The sequence below is a fragment of the Drosophila ananassae genome, chromosome 2R, assembly GCF_017639315.1.
Source record: "Drosophila ananassae strain 14024-0371.13 chromosome 2R, ASM1763931v2, whole genome shotgun sequence".
NCBI classification, from domain to species: Eukaryota; Metazoa; Arthropoda; class Insecta; order Diptera; family Drosophilidae; genus Drosophila; species Drosophila ananassae.
In genome coordinates this window covers 4847019-4864557 of record NC_057928.1, presented here as the reverse complement: position 1 = coordinate 4864557, position 17539 = coordinate 4847019, and the positions used below count along the sequence as shown (strand labels likewise).

Sequence of the window (17539 nt, the reverse complement as noted above, 5' to 3'; positions counted from 1 at the left end):
CGCGCGAGCTCGTACCCCAACCCGAGGGGCTATCTTCGGCCTTTGGGGCGTGCCAGTCGAAATGAACTCGTGTCACAATAATTTTTATAAGGCATCGGGTCTGGGATTGAGACTGGGACTGGGACTGGGGCAGAAGCTGAAATGGAAACTGAATTCGAAAGGGTCCCATGGCAGCAAGACACCAAGGCGCATATTCCACGTCGGGCTACACTTCTCCTTCTCATTGAGTTTTTAAATGGATTTTTGCTGTAGAAGTTTTTGTTCGCTTGTCTACAAGTTCAAGTTTATGTTAACAACGGCAATCGATGGCTATTAAATGGCTGGATATACGAGTGTGTTCTACACAGATTCGTTCGGAACGAGTTGGTCTTGTGTGGCCTCGTTTATCCTATAAAGTCGACCCTGTGCCCGGTTCGAAAGTCGCAAATAAAGAAACCGACAAATGATAATGAGACATTTCATAAGATTTCGAAGCGTTGTCGTCGCTTTCCCATGGGCCATGAAACGTCTTCATGGACATCACTTAGAAACAAGAGCAAAGCCCCACCGCCTTTGCGACTTTGGGTGGGGGAAGTAAAAGTTAGGAATATAAATTTCTTATTTTTTACAACAGCCGTCGCTGCACGCCGTGATTTCGTATTTTTTATTAACTCTTTATGGATTCGCAAGCAAGTTGGGGCCAAGGAGCCGGCAAGCCAGGCCAGACCGGCAAGCTGACAACGGAGCTGGAAAAGGCGGCGGTTAAAGTGATTTTACGACTTAATGAGCCACTCGCCGGATCGTTTAGTCCACGAAGTACGGCGCATGTGGGTGCCAGATTGCCGAGAGTCCGACTTTGGGCCCAATCTGGATGACAATAAAATGGTAATTATGATGATGCGGCCCGCTTACGGAGGTGCCAGGATTGCTGTACTATCGGCCATTAAGAGCTGTCTGTTCACACAGAGCTTCTCCTCGAAAAAGCATCGTCGAGAGGCGAAGTCTCTCCGTTTGTTTTAGTTTTTTGGATATACCGAAGAACCTATCGATTCACAGCGGAAGATGTGATTCATTTTATTCGTTTAAAATAAAAAATTAAATGTCTGTTTCCTTAGCCGAATGTAAAAGAATGCATGAGTATCTGGGAATGATATAGTTAAAGTTTTAGTATGTTACGGATATGTTTGATTCAAAAATGAGGCCAAAATAGCAATAACAATCAGTTCTACCCTCAATGTTTTAATTTTTAGATGAAACTCTATTCCGAATAGTTTGCCTAAAAATGAATTCTTAGCTCACAAATCGAACTGGAAAATTCTTCGCATCCGGGACTCCGCAACCAATTTTCTCACGCCCACACAGTCCGCTTTTTTCGTGGTGGTACATAGTGCGCTTGGTGCAAGTTTAGTTGCTACAATCAAATCAACGAAAATTTCACAAACTCAATTTAAATCAAATGCTTTTGCGACGTAGACAGGCACACTCAGAGACAATCTCACACCCACATGAGCACATCCCGGGAAAGATGCCGTGCTGGCTCTTTTCATATGCTTTTCGGCTGTTGTGTGCCGCAGCAGTTTTCACTGTCTTTCAAGACTTTGATTGTCAATTTGCGATTGTCTCGAAATTGAAGCCAGCCAGTCACCAGCACGGAGAAAGCAGCAGGAGCGGGCGGGTGCTGGGGCAGGGACATGGGATGGGGCAGCTGCAGCAGCTTTCGACAATTTTCTGCTTCCACTGCCGTCTCCGCCTCCGCCCTCGCCTTCTATTCAATTCGAACCCAAGGAGGTTTCTGTCTTGTTCCCTTGTCTATTTTTAAGTCGTTTTTATTCTGCCATTGAACGATTGTTGTGTGGTTTGGTAATTGCTGCAAAGGGCGGCTCAGGGCCTGGCTCGGGCCCTGGAATGCCAACTTTAAAATTGGCAACGCACCAGGGGACCCGGGGACCTCCAGGACCAAAAACAGAAACAAACATCCAAGAGCCTCCAGAAAGGAGTGATATAGAAACTGCCTGGAACTGATTGACACGAAATAACAGTGCGAGCACAGCCATTCGCACTTTCATTGAGCCAAGTCCGACTTGGCCGGATTCCTAGATCTCACAGATGTCGATGCAAATGCATGTCCTGCAGCCACAATTTCCCAGCGATCTCGCGTCGAGCCAATTAGCGGCTGCGATTGACAGGATGATTTGCCTAAATTGTGGCTCGGATTAATTTAATTCGATGCCAGCCTGGGGAAATGGCTTGGGAAAGTCCAGCATGACTGAATGCAAGTGTAAGTGGCCAGCCAACTCGAGCCAATCATCGAGTGCTTCGAAAGTACAGTAGAACTCCAATTATCCGAACTCCGACTATCCGAATCGCCGATTATCCGAATCACAAGTCTTGACTTGACTTTTCTTAACCTGCCGTTGTGCCTACACTGACTTCCCCCCGGATTGTTTGTTTTGATTAGCCAGTGTGCTATTGACCTTGCTCGAGGACGCTACTCTTTCGCTACGGCTTACTTTTGTATGTGCGTGTACAATACTGTATTGTTTTTATACCATGGCTTCGAAAAGAAAACGAAAATCCGATTATCCGAATATTTGATTATCCGAATGGGTCCCGGTCCCCATTAATTCGGATAATTGGAGTTCTACTGTAATACCAAGAACACAGAACACATCCGTTTGCAATAAAATTGATGGCCCAAAACCAAACCGAAAGTGCATCCCAAATACACTATTTCATCTGAGCAAACAAGCCGGAAAAAGCATAAAAGGAGCAATACCAAGCGATGCGGAGGAGACCATAAAACCACAGGCCAGTTTTTCAAAACGAGCTGCATTTAATCACACATTTTCCAATGAAACTGCACCAAATTGTTTATTTAATTTTTAATGTGTACTCCAGAGACAAGAGGGTCGAGTTAGGGGAGTTTTTACAGTGCACGAGCTAGCCTCAGTGTATCCCATGGATGCGCGGTGCTCTTGGCTTCATGGCCATTAGCGTATGATTTGTCTTAACAATTAAGAGCCAGACAAGGCAGGTGGGGGGAGGGCCAGGGCGGGTGCGCCGCTTGGGTCTGTATTTGCCGTAGAGCCCCGGCGAGCTCGCAAAGTATGTGATGTGGTGTGGCTGGTGGCTGCCACTTCAAAGAAATCCAACGACAGATAAAATGTGCATCGTGCAAGTAGCTCCGACCACTCCCTGTACCTAGGTTTTTATGTTTTATTTCCACTTGCGCTTGGTGATTTCGGGATACGCCTTACTTATTGATGCGACTATTAAACGATTTTCCAATAGATTAATTTTTTCACGTCCACGATCCGCGCCAAGTGGCGTTAGAACGACGTAATTTGATTAAAATGTTAGGCGTTCAAGTGAGGCAATCATTCCTAGATAGCTTTTAGAAAAAATACACAAAATGGCTCCGTTTTCGTCTGAGGCAGGCCACAAACTACAGCTGCTTTCCGCCTTGCGACTGGCTCATGTTTTATTAAAACATTTAATATTTTTGGCAAATAAACGGAGCTCTGCGGCCCCCCGCCCACCTGCTCTTAAGCCGCACTCCTCTCCTCCCTAACACGAACAAATTTCATTAACAAAAGCAACGCACAGACTGTGGTTGCTGTTCCCTTTTTTTTTGTTAAAACAAATTTCCATGCAAACCCAAATGACATCAAAGATTCATTTTTATCATGTCGAGGCTGAGAGTCTGGCCAGGCTCTGGCTCTACTTTTCCAGTTGCCAGTTGCCAGCCCCAGTTCTGTTTGCCCAACAACCTGCAGACCTGTAGACCTGCAGACGAAACCTGGGCAGGCGAGCAGCTGTCCCAGCTCGTCTATCATAATACTTAAATATTTATAAATTTAAATTCACGTGAAAAACAAACCGTCTATCTGCGGCGAAGACGGCAGGAAGACTGGCGACCGAATGCAGCGACAGCGTGGAGAATTCAGCAGAAATTGAGGAATGCGAAAAGGAAATTAACCAATTTTGTAATTTGCACTCGAGCAACTGCCAAATGAATTAATCTTGGGCCAGCCGAAGGCTGGGGACGGCCACATGCGGCACATGCTGTCGAAAGGGGCGACCCCTGCCTCAATCCCAACCAGAGGCCCTGCCCCACGCAGACGGAGGCTCAAAGCCCCGGCTCCACCTTCGAGTCGGCTTTTGATTTACGCAAAAAATCACTTATGTGGAAGTTTTGTCGCATTGCAATGGGAAAACACTGGCGAAAAAGTAACAATGCTCGGCCTCATCGCCGCCCTTCCGCCTGGCCTCCTGCACGGTGTTACAAATTTAACTGCAAAATTTATGGAAGCATTGTGGAGTCTCCCCCTCATCCGGCCATCCTGCACGGCTTTGTTCTACGCACTTGCAGTGAGGGCAAAATCCGACTGGGAGGGGGAAGAAAAATTATACATTTCCTGGTTATTTTTATTGAAAATGAAAATTTATAGCGTCTTCAAGGCACGACATATTCCCATTTGGAATGGGGATCAGACTCGCTGCTGAATAATGTCTCAACTGAATGGGGCCTAAGGGCTGCGGCTGATCTATTCTTGTGCTGAAGCAGTAGCTGCCACTTTCGATAACCTGCCAAACTTCAGATTTTGGGCTCCTTATCATAGCTAAAGAGCCACGAAAGGGTATCAGAGCATTAGTCACTCCAGTCAGTAAATTAATAGTTAATTTTGTGGGGAATAAAACAAGATATTTCGCGGATGAATCGATTGGTCTGGCGGCATCATAAAGCAGGCATAATAGATCGTAAACATTTCCAGTCACCGACCGTTGCGTGGGCTTAGCGACTTATCTTTTTACGTCTGTTTTTAATTTCCGATAATAAAAAAATTAAATTAAAGAAATACGACGCTGACCGCGACGCCAATACATGCAAAAATAACCGAAAAAGAATGAAGTGGAAGCGTGAAGCTGGAACTTGTATCCCGGGCATTCTGGGAATTCGGGGAGAATTCATGGGACAGCTTGAATCAGGAGTCCGAATACCACTTTGACAGTTTGCGATTCCCCAAAATTAATTGGCATTTAAGGGGTTCTTTGCGGAGCTGGCGTGTGAAGCTCTAACCCGGGAAAATCTGCCCAAATAAGACTGGAAACCGGTTGCTTATGAGACTTATATGGGGAATTATGCGTCTCATACTGTAGATGCCTAGATAGTGGCCAGGTACTAGCCGTAGAGCAGTTAACGTGTTTATCGGTCTTATGAGAGGCTGCAGGACCCTGGGAGTGAACCAAGTCAGCCTGTAGGGGAAAATCTCCAAACGGATCATTAAATACTTCGTTGCCTGTTAGAGGGACACCCCCACTCAAATCCACTCAACTTCTCCCAACTCGACTCTCACTCCCAGTGCCGCCCAATTCCAATCACAATCCTGCTGCTGAAGTGGAAGGCGGTTGCTGAGTCAGTGGCACAGGGCTTAGCGGCTGGTCTGGTGGCTCCTCCGCCTGCTCCTCCGGAGACCCTGTCAGTCATATGGGAACCCCAGTCACGGGACCACCTCCCGCCACACACCAGGCCGCAGCAGGGGCCTAACTCACTCTAAAGTCTAGAGAACCAGCCTGAGCCGCATCGCTCAAATAACATGCAAAAATCCACTTCAACGCTTTTGGCAATCCGCATTTTAATGACTTATTTTCTTGGTTCGCCTTTTGGCAACGAAATTCCGCACATGTGCCACAGTCGGCTGGCAGTGGATCTCCGGTTCTGTAGTGCTTTGGTGGTGTCTTATAAGTAGATAACTCCCACACATGCGGACTGCCAGCCAGGCTCCGCCATGAAATTGTCATTTATTATTTTTTTAAAATATTGTGTCCTCTCGAGCGAATGGAGCAGAACTCATTTAATCTAGTATTGTTTTAAAGCTGCCTTCGGAAGATACCATTTGGATCTGCACTAATGCAGTTGGCGGGGCATATTGACTTTTATACGCCAGTGGAATCCGAGCAGGCAAATGGGAAATAAATTAAAGGTCGGACCTGTCTGCGAGAAGGGGTGGCTATTAAGCATTTTCGAAATTAACCCTTTGCTGCCACGGCTGCAGTCCGAGTTAATTTATGAGCCGGTTGCAACTGCGTTTCTATCAATGCATCGCCACTAGTATCTGTGCATTTACCCGCCTGTCTATCCAGTTTGGACTTGCAGCGGACTTGCAACAGGACCGGAGCCGGAGTCGTGTTTGCCTGTTTGCTGATTAATTGCAAATTGCAGGGGTGTCTGCCTGGCAAACCACATTAAAAGGCACCCAAAGGTCACGAAAGGAGCTCCTTCCATCGAACCCGGGTCCGAGAAGCCCCCACATGCGTACTCCTAGTTTATTATTTTCAGTGGCCCCCCTGTGCTCCCCCGTCATTTATGCAAAGTGGCGTACCAGGAGCACCCACCGTCCTTTGGAGTACCAATCCACAGCCCTAAAGCGCCGTTTGCACCTTTGATGTACGCTCCACATCGACGACAACAACACCGCCTGGCGGTGGGAGACCAAGATGGGTGGGTGGTGTGTGTTGGTAGGTAGAAGGGGGCACGGCACTTTCATCATTTTGGCTTTAGCCATTTGCGCTGGGGCGCCACTTTTGACCACTTGAGCAGCGAAGGGGTTGCCACCTGGCCGGCTACCGTTCTCCGTGCCACGCGGCTGCCTTCTGCCCCCCTCCTTGCTGCCCCGCCACAGTGCCCTTCTCCAGCCGGGATTCTCGCTTCAGGTCACTCAGACAACCCTGCCTTTGCTGGCTTTCGTTGCTTTTTCTGCAAAGTGTTTTCCGTTGGTTGCCACTCGTCCATCAGGCCACTCGCGCCCGTAACCACTGTCAGCCACACCTCCAGTCTCAGATCCGTTTGGTTTTGGGTGTTTTCGTCTGTTCCTACACCAGACGATTAAATCGATGACTTTAAAGACTCGATCTAGGGGAACTGGCTTAGGCGAGTGAATAGGTTCCAGACTATTTTTGGCCCACCGGATATGAGAAAAGCAGTGGAACTTCACTGAAATAAATTGGTATAAATCCTCGAACATATGGGCTAATCCAATCATAATCATAAAATGCTTACATAAATTATTTTTATCAATAAAATCAATTTTTACTTTTACATTTAAGTTTTAAATATCCGACTACGGCAATTAAACAGTTGTATTCCTTTCTAGCTCAAAAACAAAACCTCTAATAATAAACCTCTAGTAATAAACTAAAAAATTACAAACCGAAAAAAGTATGAGTCCTCAGTCGTTAAAAAGTTTCTAACATTATTTATAAATACCTGTTTCCCTTCGGCTGCTAAAGCCTTTTTCTACGTTTCTTTAGCTTTTAGAAAAAATGCGATCAAAAATGCCGAATCATATACCATTTGGTGGCCATCCCAGGGCTGCCAGGCAGAGGAACAAAAAGTGGTAGGCGAATGCATTCATTAATAATTTATCATGCCACACAAACCCCATCTAAACCGAGGACAACGTACACACGACCATGAGGGGCGCAGCGGAAGTGTGGGGGCTGGGAGTACAATGTAAGCAAACCGCTGCACCCGTAAGGACGTCACAAGCAAGGAGCCTGTGTCCCGGCATGAAGAAGGATGCGGGGTGTGGGGCGATATCATTACGTAAACGTAAAACTTCCGCCTTAGAAATTCAATTAAACTAATAAATTTTCCATTATCCTTATCGATGGCATCGAACCGCACGGAGCCGAGCTTGAAGAGTGGAGGCTGCATTGATTGTCTGCGCCCGGGATGCAGCGGGCCGGGGGATTGGGGTGGACTTGACAGAGAATTTAAATTCGTCCAAAGCAAACACAAACAAGTGGGGGAGGCTCCCAGAAGGACCAGCACATGTGCAAAAATAGCAGCAGGGATAACAAAAAGCAACAATTTGCATAAATTAAAACTTAAAATAAAGCGAAAGGGAGGGCTTGTCACAGTGGGCTTGTAGTCGATAAATGGGGTAATAAAAGCTGCGATTCCCCGGGCTAATCATGGACCAAGATCGTTGTTTACCACATTTTGGAATCTTAAGCAAATATGACTGAGAGTACTCTTTCCTTTGGCTTTCAGTTGTAGAATGGTTCCACCAGTATTGTTATTAACTTTCCATTGCATATTTACATGCCCATTAATATATTCCCCTCTTTTCTAACCCTTTGTTTATATTTTAACTAGTATTCTTTTCATCTAATCGATCGAGAAACACATAGGCAGATCTTTAATATAAATTGTGCTTACGAGTTCTGGATAGTCGCTTATCCTAAGACCACGGCTGACCACTGCCGAGTGGGCGTGTCCGTTTTCCAAAAACTTCTCCGGTAATGTAAAGGCATGTTGCGCTTACATATATGTATGTATGTTTGTATAGAGAGACCCCTTACTCGTTCCGGAGCAAGAGGAGCCACGCCTTAAATGTCCATTTAAATTTGAAGCACATTTAAGGACACAAGATTTGCATTTTGCATGACCTCCTAGGAACAAGTGACTGGAAGCGGAGACGGGTTTGCGAGGCGGCTACTCAGAGTAAATACCACAACAGTTCCCTAACTCCGTTTTTGCCTGTGAAACACAGGAGGATAGTTTAATTTTTCTCTGGATACACGCTAAGAAAATAAACATCGGTTTATTGAGACTCGGTACTAGTTACTAGTCAGGGATACTATTTTGGAAACTACTAACTACCCCTACCCAAATATGAAATTAGAAAGTGAACTATTTAATGTACCCAAATTAAAGTCTCGAAAACAAATTATTTGGTCAAACAATTTTTACAATTTTGAATGAAAATGAAAGCAAAAAATTACATTATATACATATGTGACCATAGTGACATAGCTAAACAAAAAGGTATATTCAACATTTCTTAAAGAAGAGCTTCCATATTTCCCTTATGAATTTATTTTATTTTCGGAAAACACTTGAGCAAGATTAATAGGTTTTGAAAACGTTAATTTAATTGTGGAATCTCATTAATGTAACAATAATAACAAATTAGGGTAGCAAGCATTTTTTAATTAAGAAACACTTTCATGGCCAACTTCTTGAGAGCTTACTTTACTCTAGGCTGCCGGCTGATGTTTCACTGACATCGACTAGACACGGAAAGTTGGAAAGACCCCGGACTCCCAGGACCCCAGGAGCTGCTCGGACTCGGGGGTCGAGGGAATCGAGTGGGCCTGCAAGAGCCCTTGACTGCCCACTTTTATTTACATGTACTGCTGTTATTTTGTATTTAATTTATTTTCCAACGTTCACGTTGTCGGAGGGCGTTTCGACTGGCCCTACCCTTGGCTTTGGCTGGCTCTATTGATTTTTAAGTCTGGGATTTTACGAGCCTGCAGCAAACGGTGAAGACGCTGTTGTAATACTCTCTAAGTGGGAAAAATATTAAACTCTATCAAAATTGTCGATTTTTAAATTCCTGGAACTACGAGGGGTAAACATGCTTCTTCATTGACTTTCCAATTAAGGCTAAGACCCATTTGCATAAATACTGACTAAGCTAACATACTTTGCTCGACTTCCTCTCAGAAATGTTTGAAATCAGCAAACAAGAATTAATTAAAACATCACGTAATCGTCATTGCAATCGCGATCGTCGTCGTCGCCGTCGTCATCGGATTCAGATTCAGATTCTGATTTGGAGCCTCGGGGGGCGCCAATGTCAGTTGGACGCCGGGGCGTGACATGTCCACGTACGCATGTGGTTTCCCTCTGGACAGGCCCAAGTCGAGTGGTTATGAATTCAAATCGATTCAATAGAATTCAGGCTGATTCAGCCGGCGGCGCTGTAGAGAATTTAAATAGAGAACATTATTTGTTGCCCAAAGCAAGTGTTCCAGTCGAGACTATTGCGGTCCATAGGCATTAATGACAAATTGCGAATCGACGATCGGGTGCACCGAGTGACTCACTGTGAACCTGACATCTTATCATCGGTGCCATAAATAAGGCCAAGGGCCGACCACATTCGCCAAGCGCATCTGGCATTCGGGGCTCTGTTCTCGACAAAGGCCCCGCCGTAATTCTTTGTTGCAGTCTTCATAAATTCCATTTTACATACGCCAGTGGCACCAGGCCCCCTTGGCTTGGACAATCCCAACTGGTTCGCTCGTCCCTGCCAAATATTCTTAATGACTTGTTTGTGTGCTGGATTAAATATAAATTATATTTTTTGCTGCCTGGGCTTTCGCGGAGAGGGTCGAAGGAACCAGTTTCGATTTGGAAATAAGTAAACTGTATTCCATGGAACTTTTATGGCCTTTGCAAAGGAATTCTCTAGCGATGTTCAAGTATGGCTGGGAGTGAATTCATATTGCCATTCCGTATGCAGCAAGTGGGATGTTCGATTCCAGGCAGCCCTCTACAGCTTCCCTTGGCGGAATAATCGAATCTGGGTCAAAGTGCTTGATTGAAAGTAAATGAAGAGGGAGTAGTCAGAATTAAGTCAAATCATATTTCTTTTGAGCGGTTCTTCGACGTTTTAATTAGTCGTCTCCGCTTCGGGCGCTGTGACACAAGAGGGCAAAATAATTGGCTCAATGCGAAGACTCTCGATTGGATTTCATTGTGCGGCAAATGCTCCAGCCGGCCAGTAAGTAAACCCATCCAGAGCAGACTCTGTATGTCATTTGGATCAATCAATCAGGGGATTTGGGTTAGCACGGCTCTGGCCCAGAAATATGCCCCACATAAATCAACGGAGGCCTGCAAAAAGATTGCTCATAAAATATATGGCAAAGCCCGAATTAATTTGCAATGAAAATGTGCGAAAAGATGCAAAATGCCGGAATTCACAGTAAAAAATTGACCAGAGCATAAGTTTAACGGTGCGGCTACGAAAAATGTTGTCAAATAAATAAAAATACGAAGCACGCAAGACCGAAACCCGAGCAAGTCCGGGCCATGTGGGGACTCTGACATGCATGGGAGTGTGGAATCTTACCTCCCCGGCCTTAGACGTCGTCGACCGTAAGCTGAGGGAAATGGTTGCGGGCTGCTGGTGGGAGGGCGGTGGCTGGGGCGGAAAAAAGCTGAACTTGAAAGCTGGCAGGGGATCAATATTTTATATAAAGTTCGAAAAAATCTCTTCCGAGCATGTTTATGAAAATGCAACCGGAAATCGAATGTCTGTCAGGGAGAATTTCTATATTGCAGACACCCGAGAAAAGCAGCCAGATAGGGGCAGGGCAGGGCTGCCTGGTACCTTCCTCATTCCTATGTAAATTATGCAAATAAGTCAACACTAGGCGGGAGAATGTGTGTGAAGCTTTCTAAAATACTCCCTGGCGGACTCTAAATGAATCATATGGCAAAAGGCATTTGAGAATCTCATGCTTTTAGAGCAGCATCTCCTTTCGGTCCTTCTCCTGTGACACTTCTCTCTACGTCCTGCCAGCCAATATTACGTATACGTAACGTGAGGCTAGAATCTCGGAATCCATATTGGAGAAAGTTTTGCGGCGGAGTCTGGAGAATTGTCAATTTCAGCTGCCGACTCCGACTTCGTCCGGACTCCTGGTCCGGGAGCTTTGCGCCTTGGCAGATGATTTTGCCGGATTTGCCTTAGAAGAAACATTTGTCTCTCAGCTGAAGTTTAGTCAAAGAAGTTTACGACGCTTAAAGTTGCGATTCGGGCTGCCGTGTGGGGACTCACCTGCCTGGGGTAAGATAAAAAGGGGCTCGAATCCAGGCCGGAGCATGTGAGAACTCAATCCAAAGCTGCCCACAATCTAATCCCTGGTCATAGGCCGTCTTACATCGGGTTTAATTAACGACATGGACGTCCTGCGGTGGAGGACTTAGCTTGGTCGGAGCGAAACTTGAGCGCATAAATTAAAGCCTGAGCTGGAACTTAGGAATGCTAATGATGTCCTCCGGCCAGCTGCCCCCTCCACCGCGTCCTATTCCCGGATAATAATGCTTTGCATATAATCAAGCAGCCCATGCATGACCTTTCCACATTCTGGGATTCCGCTTCGCAAGTCCGATCTCCTTGGGCGGCTCACCGTGCTAATCCAACAACTTGCTTGTCATTACCCCAGGATGTAGGCAGGGGCCGGCTGCCGGAAGAGGAGGGGTTCTTTTGGTGAGGGGAGGTAGAAAAAAACGTTCATTTGCTCAATCGTGCACTCGAAAATGTCAATTTACATTTGCGAACTGGCTGGCGACGCACTTCCAGCAGCGGGAAAACCGGGCGCCAGACTTGTGCCATCCGGGCCAGCTTAAGTTGACTTTAACGCCTCAATGCATCCAACTAGAAGAGCCCGACCCAGTCGAAGGGAATCATTTCACATAAGAGAAAGTTTTTTTGTGTGTGCAACAGTGAAAAAAGGAAAACTTTTTATTAAAGTCAGCACAAATAGCTTGGACTCGTTTGGGCTTTGGGTTTGGATTTCTTTCCCAGCCCAGCCCAGCTCCGGCACGCTCCCCTCGCTCCAGCCTTTCCCTCTCTCCTCCTCTCCCTCCCTCACGGCCTCCCACTCACGAATGTGCTTGACAATGTGGGCGGGGCCCTGGACTCTGTCTGTTGCTCTGGTCAAGTTAATTTGTATGTGTGGCCGTAAACTTTTGCAGCTTAGAGTTTCCAACACGCCTCGATGGCTAGTGGGCTGGGGGCGCATGTGGATGGATGGACGGATGAATGGATGGATGTTGCCGCAACGGAAAAGTGGGTTCGGACCTTCTCCCCTGATATCTCAAATGCCCAGTTCTGACTCCGTCCACAATGTGTGAATTTTGTTAGCTTATTGCTTTTCTATGCCGCATAATTGCTGACTTCTTTCCCACATTCGCACACATCATTGCACTGCTCCGGAAGGGACTTCGGATGGGACCGGTCGGGTGTGTTTGCGACGTTTTGTCCTTAAGTAAGGCGCATAAATCATCGGGGGCTGCGGCGGAGTCCCGAAATTTATGCTTGGTTGCATTTCTGAAGCTCTGTGGGGACGAGGGACCGAGGTCCAAATGTTTGGCCAATGGGCAGGAGAGATAAGGACCGGCAGGGTGCGCGCAGGCGACCCAACCAAATCAAAAGAAAAGCTTCTGGCGCTTCTGGGGGGTGCTATTGAGATCGAAGGTGTGGAGCTCCAGTCCCCAATACACACAACTGTCGGCTTCCGCTAGTTATCCAAAGTGTTCTTCGTATAGTTTCGCCCATCGCTTGGGGTAGCTAGGCAACTTCACTTAGGTGGGACGCTAAGGCAACCATCGGTTGTTAGGCAAAACAAAATCGGCCCCCACGGCTGTTTCTGCAACGCCATTAAATTCAGTTTTCTCTAAGGTTTTCCAGATTGCATAACCGAGATCAATTCGCTCCCAAAATGCCCTGCTTCTCTGCCTCGAACGTTCGTTTTGTCAGCGCCGAGTCGCAGATGCAGCAGAAGTGCCAAGAGTTAAGGGCCCGGGCGCGAGCCCAAACGGCGGCCTACCGGCCTCCAGCCGGCGGCTTCCGTCCCTCCACTTCGCTGCCAATGGCTTTTGCCTCTTTCAAGAGAATGACCTGCGACCAATCCGCGGCCTACGACCAAAAACAGCTGAAGCGCAACGAACGGGAACGGAAGCGTAACCAGGGCACCAAGCATCTAGTCCTCCGGGCCAATGAGCTACGCCGACTGAAGGACCAAGGGAAGGTGGCCACGGTGAGCGACAGGCTGCAGGACATCGATCGGCAGGAAGAAAAGCACCGTCAGCAGCTGCAACTGGTGGAGGAGACGCGCAGACGCTTCAAGGCCATCGACGAGGCGCGAGGACCGGCACCCGACGATGACGAAGGCGCCAGCACTGAGTTGGCCGAGCTGCTCGAGGAGAAGGGGTCAGTACTGAGTCGAGCGTTCCTGGCTCGGCAGGAGCAGGAAGAGGAGGTCAAGCAGATAAACCGCATGATTCTCGACGCCAAGTGCAAGGCGGTGCGCGAGGCGCAGATCCAGGAGAAGCATATGCTGGCTAAGGCGCTGCGGGAGGATGACGAACGTCTGGCGCGCATGGTCAACGAACGGGCCCAGCAAGCTCTGACCGCCGAGGACGAGCGGGAGCGGCTGGAGGCAGAGAAACGTAACCGCTATGCCCACGAGATCCGCCAGCAGCTGAACGAGCGCGAGAACCGGCGCTACCTGGAGGCCAAACGCGTTGCCGACGAGGCCAAGGACATTCGCCGAGCCACGGAGCTCCTGCGCGAACAGGAGGAGCAGCAGCGTGCCTTTGCCCATCTCCGCAAGCAGCGCTTCCGAGAAGAGCTGCAACGCATTCGGAATATGTCTAACGTGTTCAAAACCATGCTCAGTGAGCAGGAGCGACTGGCCGAGCTGCGCGTCACCGCCTACATGCGCGAGAAGCAGGAGAAGGAGCGCCAGCTGAAGGAAATGCAGCGCCTGGCGAAAAAGGAGTTCGAGCGGCGCCAGCAGCGGATCTTCACAGTGGCCGCCGAGGCCATAGAGACGCGGCAGGCTAACGATGAGCTCAAGTATCTGAAGGATCGCGACAGGGTGGAGCGCGAGTACCGGAGGCGCGAGAAGGAGGCGGCCATTGCGAAGCGCGAAGTGGAGAGGGACCTGCTCGAGTCACGGGCTCAGCAGGCACAAGAGATGAAGCAGCGCCTGGCCTTGGAAATAGCCCACGCCGAAGAGGAGTTCGGCAAGGTGATGGACCGTATGCGCGAGGAAGAGGAAAAGCAGAAAGCCCTGGACCGACAGCGCGACTCCCAGCGCCAGGTCTACCGACAGGACCTGCGTCAGCAGATAAACGACAAACAGGCCGAGCGCCGCCGCCTCAGCGAGTTGGAGGCAGAGCGGGTTCAGAAGTGGCTCGACCAGGAGAAGCAGCGCGACTCCAACATCCGTCAAGTGATTGGCGCCAAGATTGCAGCCATGCGGGAGAACTGCCTGCCGGAGAAGTATCTGCGGGAGGTGGAGAAACAGCTGAGGGGCATCCAGGGAACCCGCAACCGCATTCGTTGATGGCTTTCATTTAAATATATCTTTTAATTCAATGTATCTCCTAATTCATCCTCCCAATATGCACCAAATTTTGAAAGAAATGCGCAATAAACGATAATTTTATCTGAAAAGAACTCGACTTGTGCCCTTCGTCAGAAAAGATACACGCACAAATTGAAAATACACCAACATTGCCTTCTTAAAACAGAACATAGTTTTTCTATTTTCATAAATGATTTTCCCTAGACTTTTTCCAAATTCTCGTATCATTTCCGCTTTCAGGGTTTCCAAATCAATTAACCAGTTTGTGTTCACCCAAAAGTCTGTCTTAGTTTTGATTCACAGAAATTTCTTCGCAGCCGCAAAGTATGCCAAGGAAGTGGGAGCAGTACCTAACGGGCGAGAGAAATCAAAGAACCGTCATAATGACGAGGCGACATTGTTGCGCTCGCGGTAAAAAAGGCCACCCATGCTCCTCGCTAATTTCCAACTATGTGGGCGGCTGGCATCCGCCGCCTCCACCCGGCCCACTTTCCCCGCGGGCGCGCAAATGGGAGTGCGGGCGACGCACACCACAAACAATTACCGTGGTGGCAGGAGGGGAAAACTACGGCCTCAGAGCCAGGGAAAAAGTGGTAGCCAACTTTTGGCTACAATAAAATTTTATTATGCCACACACATTCTCGGCGCACACAGGCAAACAATGGAGCTGACGAAGTTGATGCTGAAGCTGAAGACGCTACCAACAACGACAGCGGCAACGGCAACGGCAACGACGAAGTCTTGTGCATGGTTCAATTATCGTATTTCATGATTCGTTAAATTTTCGCATACGCCAAAAAATACGAAAGACATGCCCCGCCACCCATCCCTAGCTCCTGCCCAGCCCCCAGCGCCCAACTCAGCATCCAGCCGCCCAGCAATCTGCGGGCAAGGAAAAGTCAGGGCGAGGAACTGGTTTTCCTTGCCAGCCATTGTGATGACTACCTAGGAGGCCCGGGGAGTGCCGACGGGACACCCGTTGCTGCCACTCGCATAAGGCTGTAATAATTCCAATAACAATAAACGTTGTCGTATTTACAAGTAGCACACACGCGCACTCTGACGTGAATTGATGAGAAAAGTTTTTGAGGAAATGTCAATAGAGAAGCGGAGACAAACTACGTTCACATGTGCGAGGGAGTCTGCTACACTGGGACTGCGTGACTGTGGGCAGAGGGGTATTGGAACAGTGGTTCAGAAGGGCGCCAGTCACCTAAGCACCCTACAGGACACATGAACAAAAATAGTTTCATAATTTTGATTTATTAATTAATATTTCAATATTAAAAGGATCCTCGAACAAATTTTTTAAGATTAACATCTTTTAAAAAGTTTCTTTGTATAAAATAATATAAAATACGCTATAATAAATAAATATAACTTTATGAAAACAAAAACTTTATTGTTTTAAGTATATATTCAAATCATTATAAACAAGTTAATACATGTGTATTTTTAATATCAGGCTATTAAGTATCAAGCTATTTAATTCCCGTATCTATCCATAAAATTTGTCCTTTGTTGAAGCGTGTCTTAAAATATATATTATCAATTATTTTGAGTGGGAGATTCCTAAAACAAGCAAATATTTCATTTTCCAAAATGTAAAAGAGCTTGTGAAGTAGCCCACTGTGCCTGTGCAGCATCTTTGGCATTTATAAATTTCGTGCTATGGAAAAGGTAAAAAGCCAAAAAATACCTTATAATTGAAAAAAGTAAGACGCAGATACCTTACAGAGCACTGCATTCCGCCCAAGCCCTCCCACCTGCCCCGCCCCATCGAAACGTATCTGCAAGATTGCACACAATTGTTTTGTATTAGCAAAGTGATTTCTTCTCTCGCTTCGCTTCAGTTCGGTTGGATTGTTTCCTTGGGCTTCGTTCGGGGGCCGGTCGGCATCTTCGATATGTGTACTTAAAAATAAATTGCGGGCTTTAGTTTTGCGTTTTATTTCAATGGCTTTTCTTTTGTAGTTGCGGTCTGCTTTATCTGCCGCTGCCGCAAGATACCTCCCTTCCCCATCTTACGAGTATTCCAGATTCCAGACGAATTGTCTGAGTGGATATCGTATCTGTATCTGCTCTTGCAAATTTGTATCCTCTGCATATCTAGGTGACTGGGTAATGGGACTCAATTGGGCCCTAAATTCAAGGCATCAATCGCGTCCTCATTTGCATATAAATGCTTCTGAGGTGGGGCGGGGTCGGGCCGAAAAATTGAAAATCAATATAATTGAGGAAGTCGCTTGATTGCTCCTCAGGAAATTTCCATCTGCGAATCGGATTTCTGGAGGTCACTGACAGAAAGCCTCGCGTTGACAGATTGAGCGCAAAAATAGCGGCTTATAAATAGACTAATTTGGGTATAATTAGGACGGGCAAATCAATTATGTTGGATGGGTAGCATCTACCTAATGAAATAATGCTGCTAAACCTGTTTTGGGTCGGTTGGGATGATCAAGAAGATGGCTTCAAGTGTTGGCAGGCTCAGGCAAAATTTATAAGGCGTCCTCTACTGAGGAATAAAGATGTCGCTAGGTCTGTATGATTGATGGCCTTGGGCCGTCTTGTCCACCTGAGTAGGCCCACCAGTTCACGC

The 17539-nt window shown here is 47.2% G+C and overlaps 2 protein-coding genes across 2 annotated transcripts in view; both read left to right on the top strand.

Annotated features, from left to right (window-relative positions):
* Positions 1-17539, top strand: part of LOC6493846 (putative phosphatidate phosphatase) — a 54623-nt gene that overhangs the window by 22084 nt on the left and 15000 nt on the right. The window lies entirely within an intron of this gene.
* LOC6493843 (cilia- and flagella-associated protein 45) lies at positions 8768-16325 on the top strand. The gene has a single exon (XM_032454143.2). The coding sequence runs from the start codon at positions 13288-13290 to the stop codon at positions 14917-14919; it is 1632 nt and encodes a 543-aa protein (XP_032310034.1). The 5' UTR covers positions 8768-13287; the 3' UTR covers positions 14920-16325.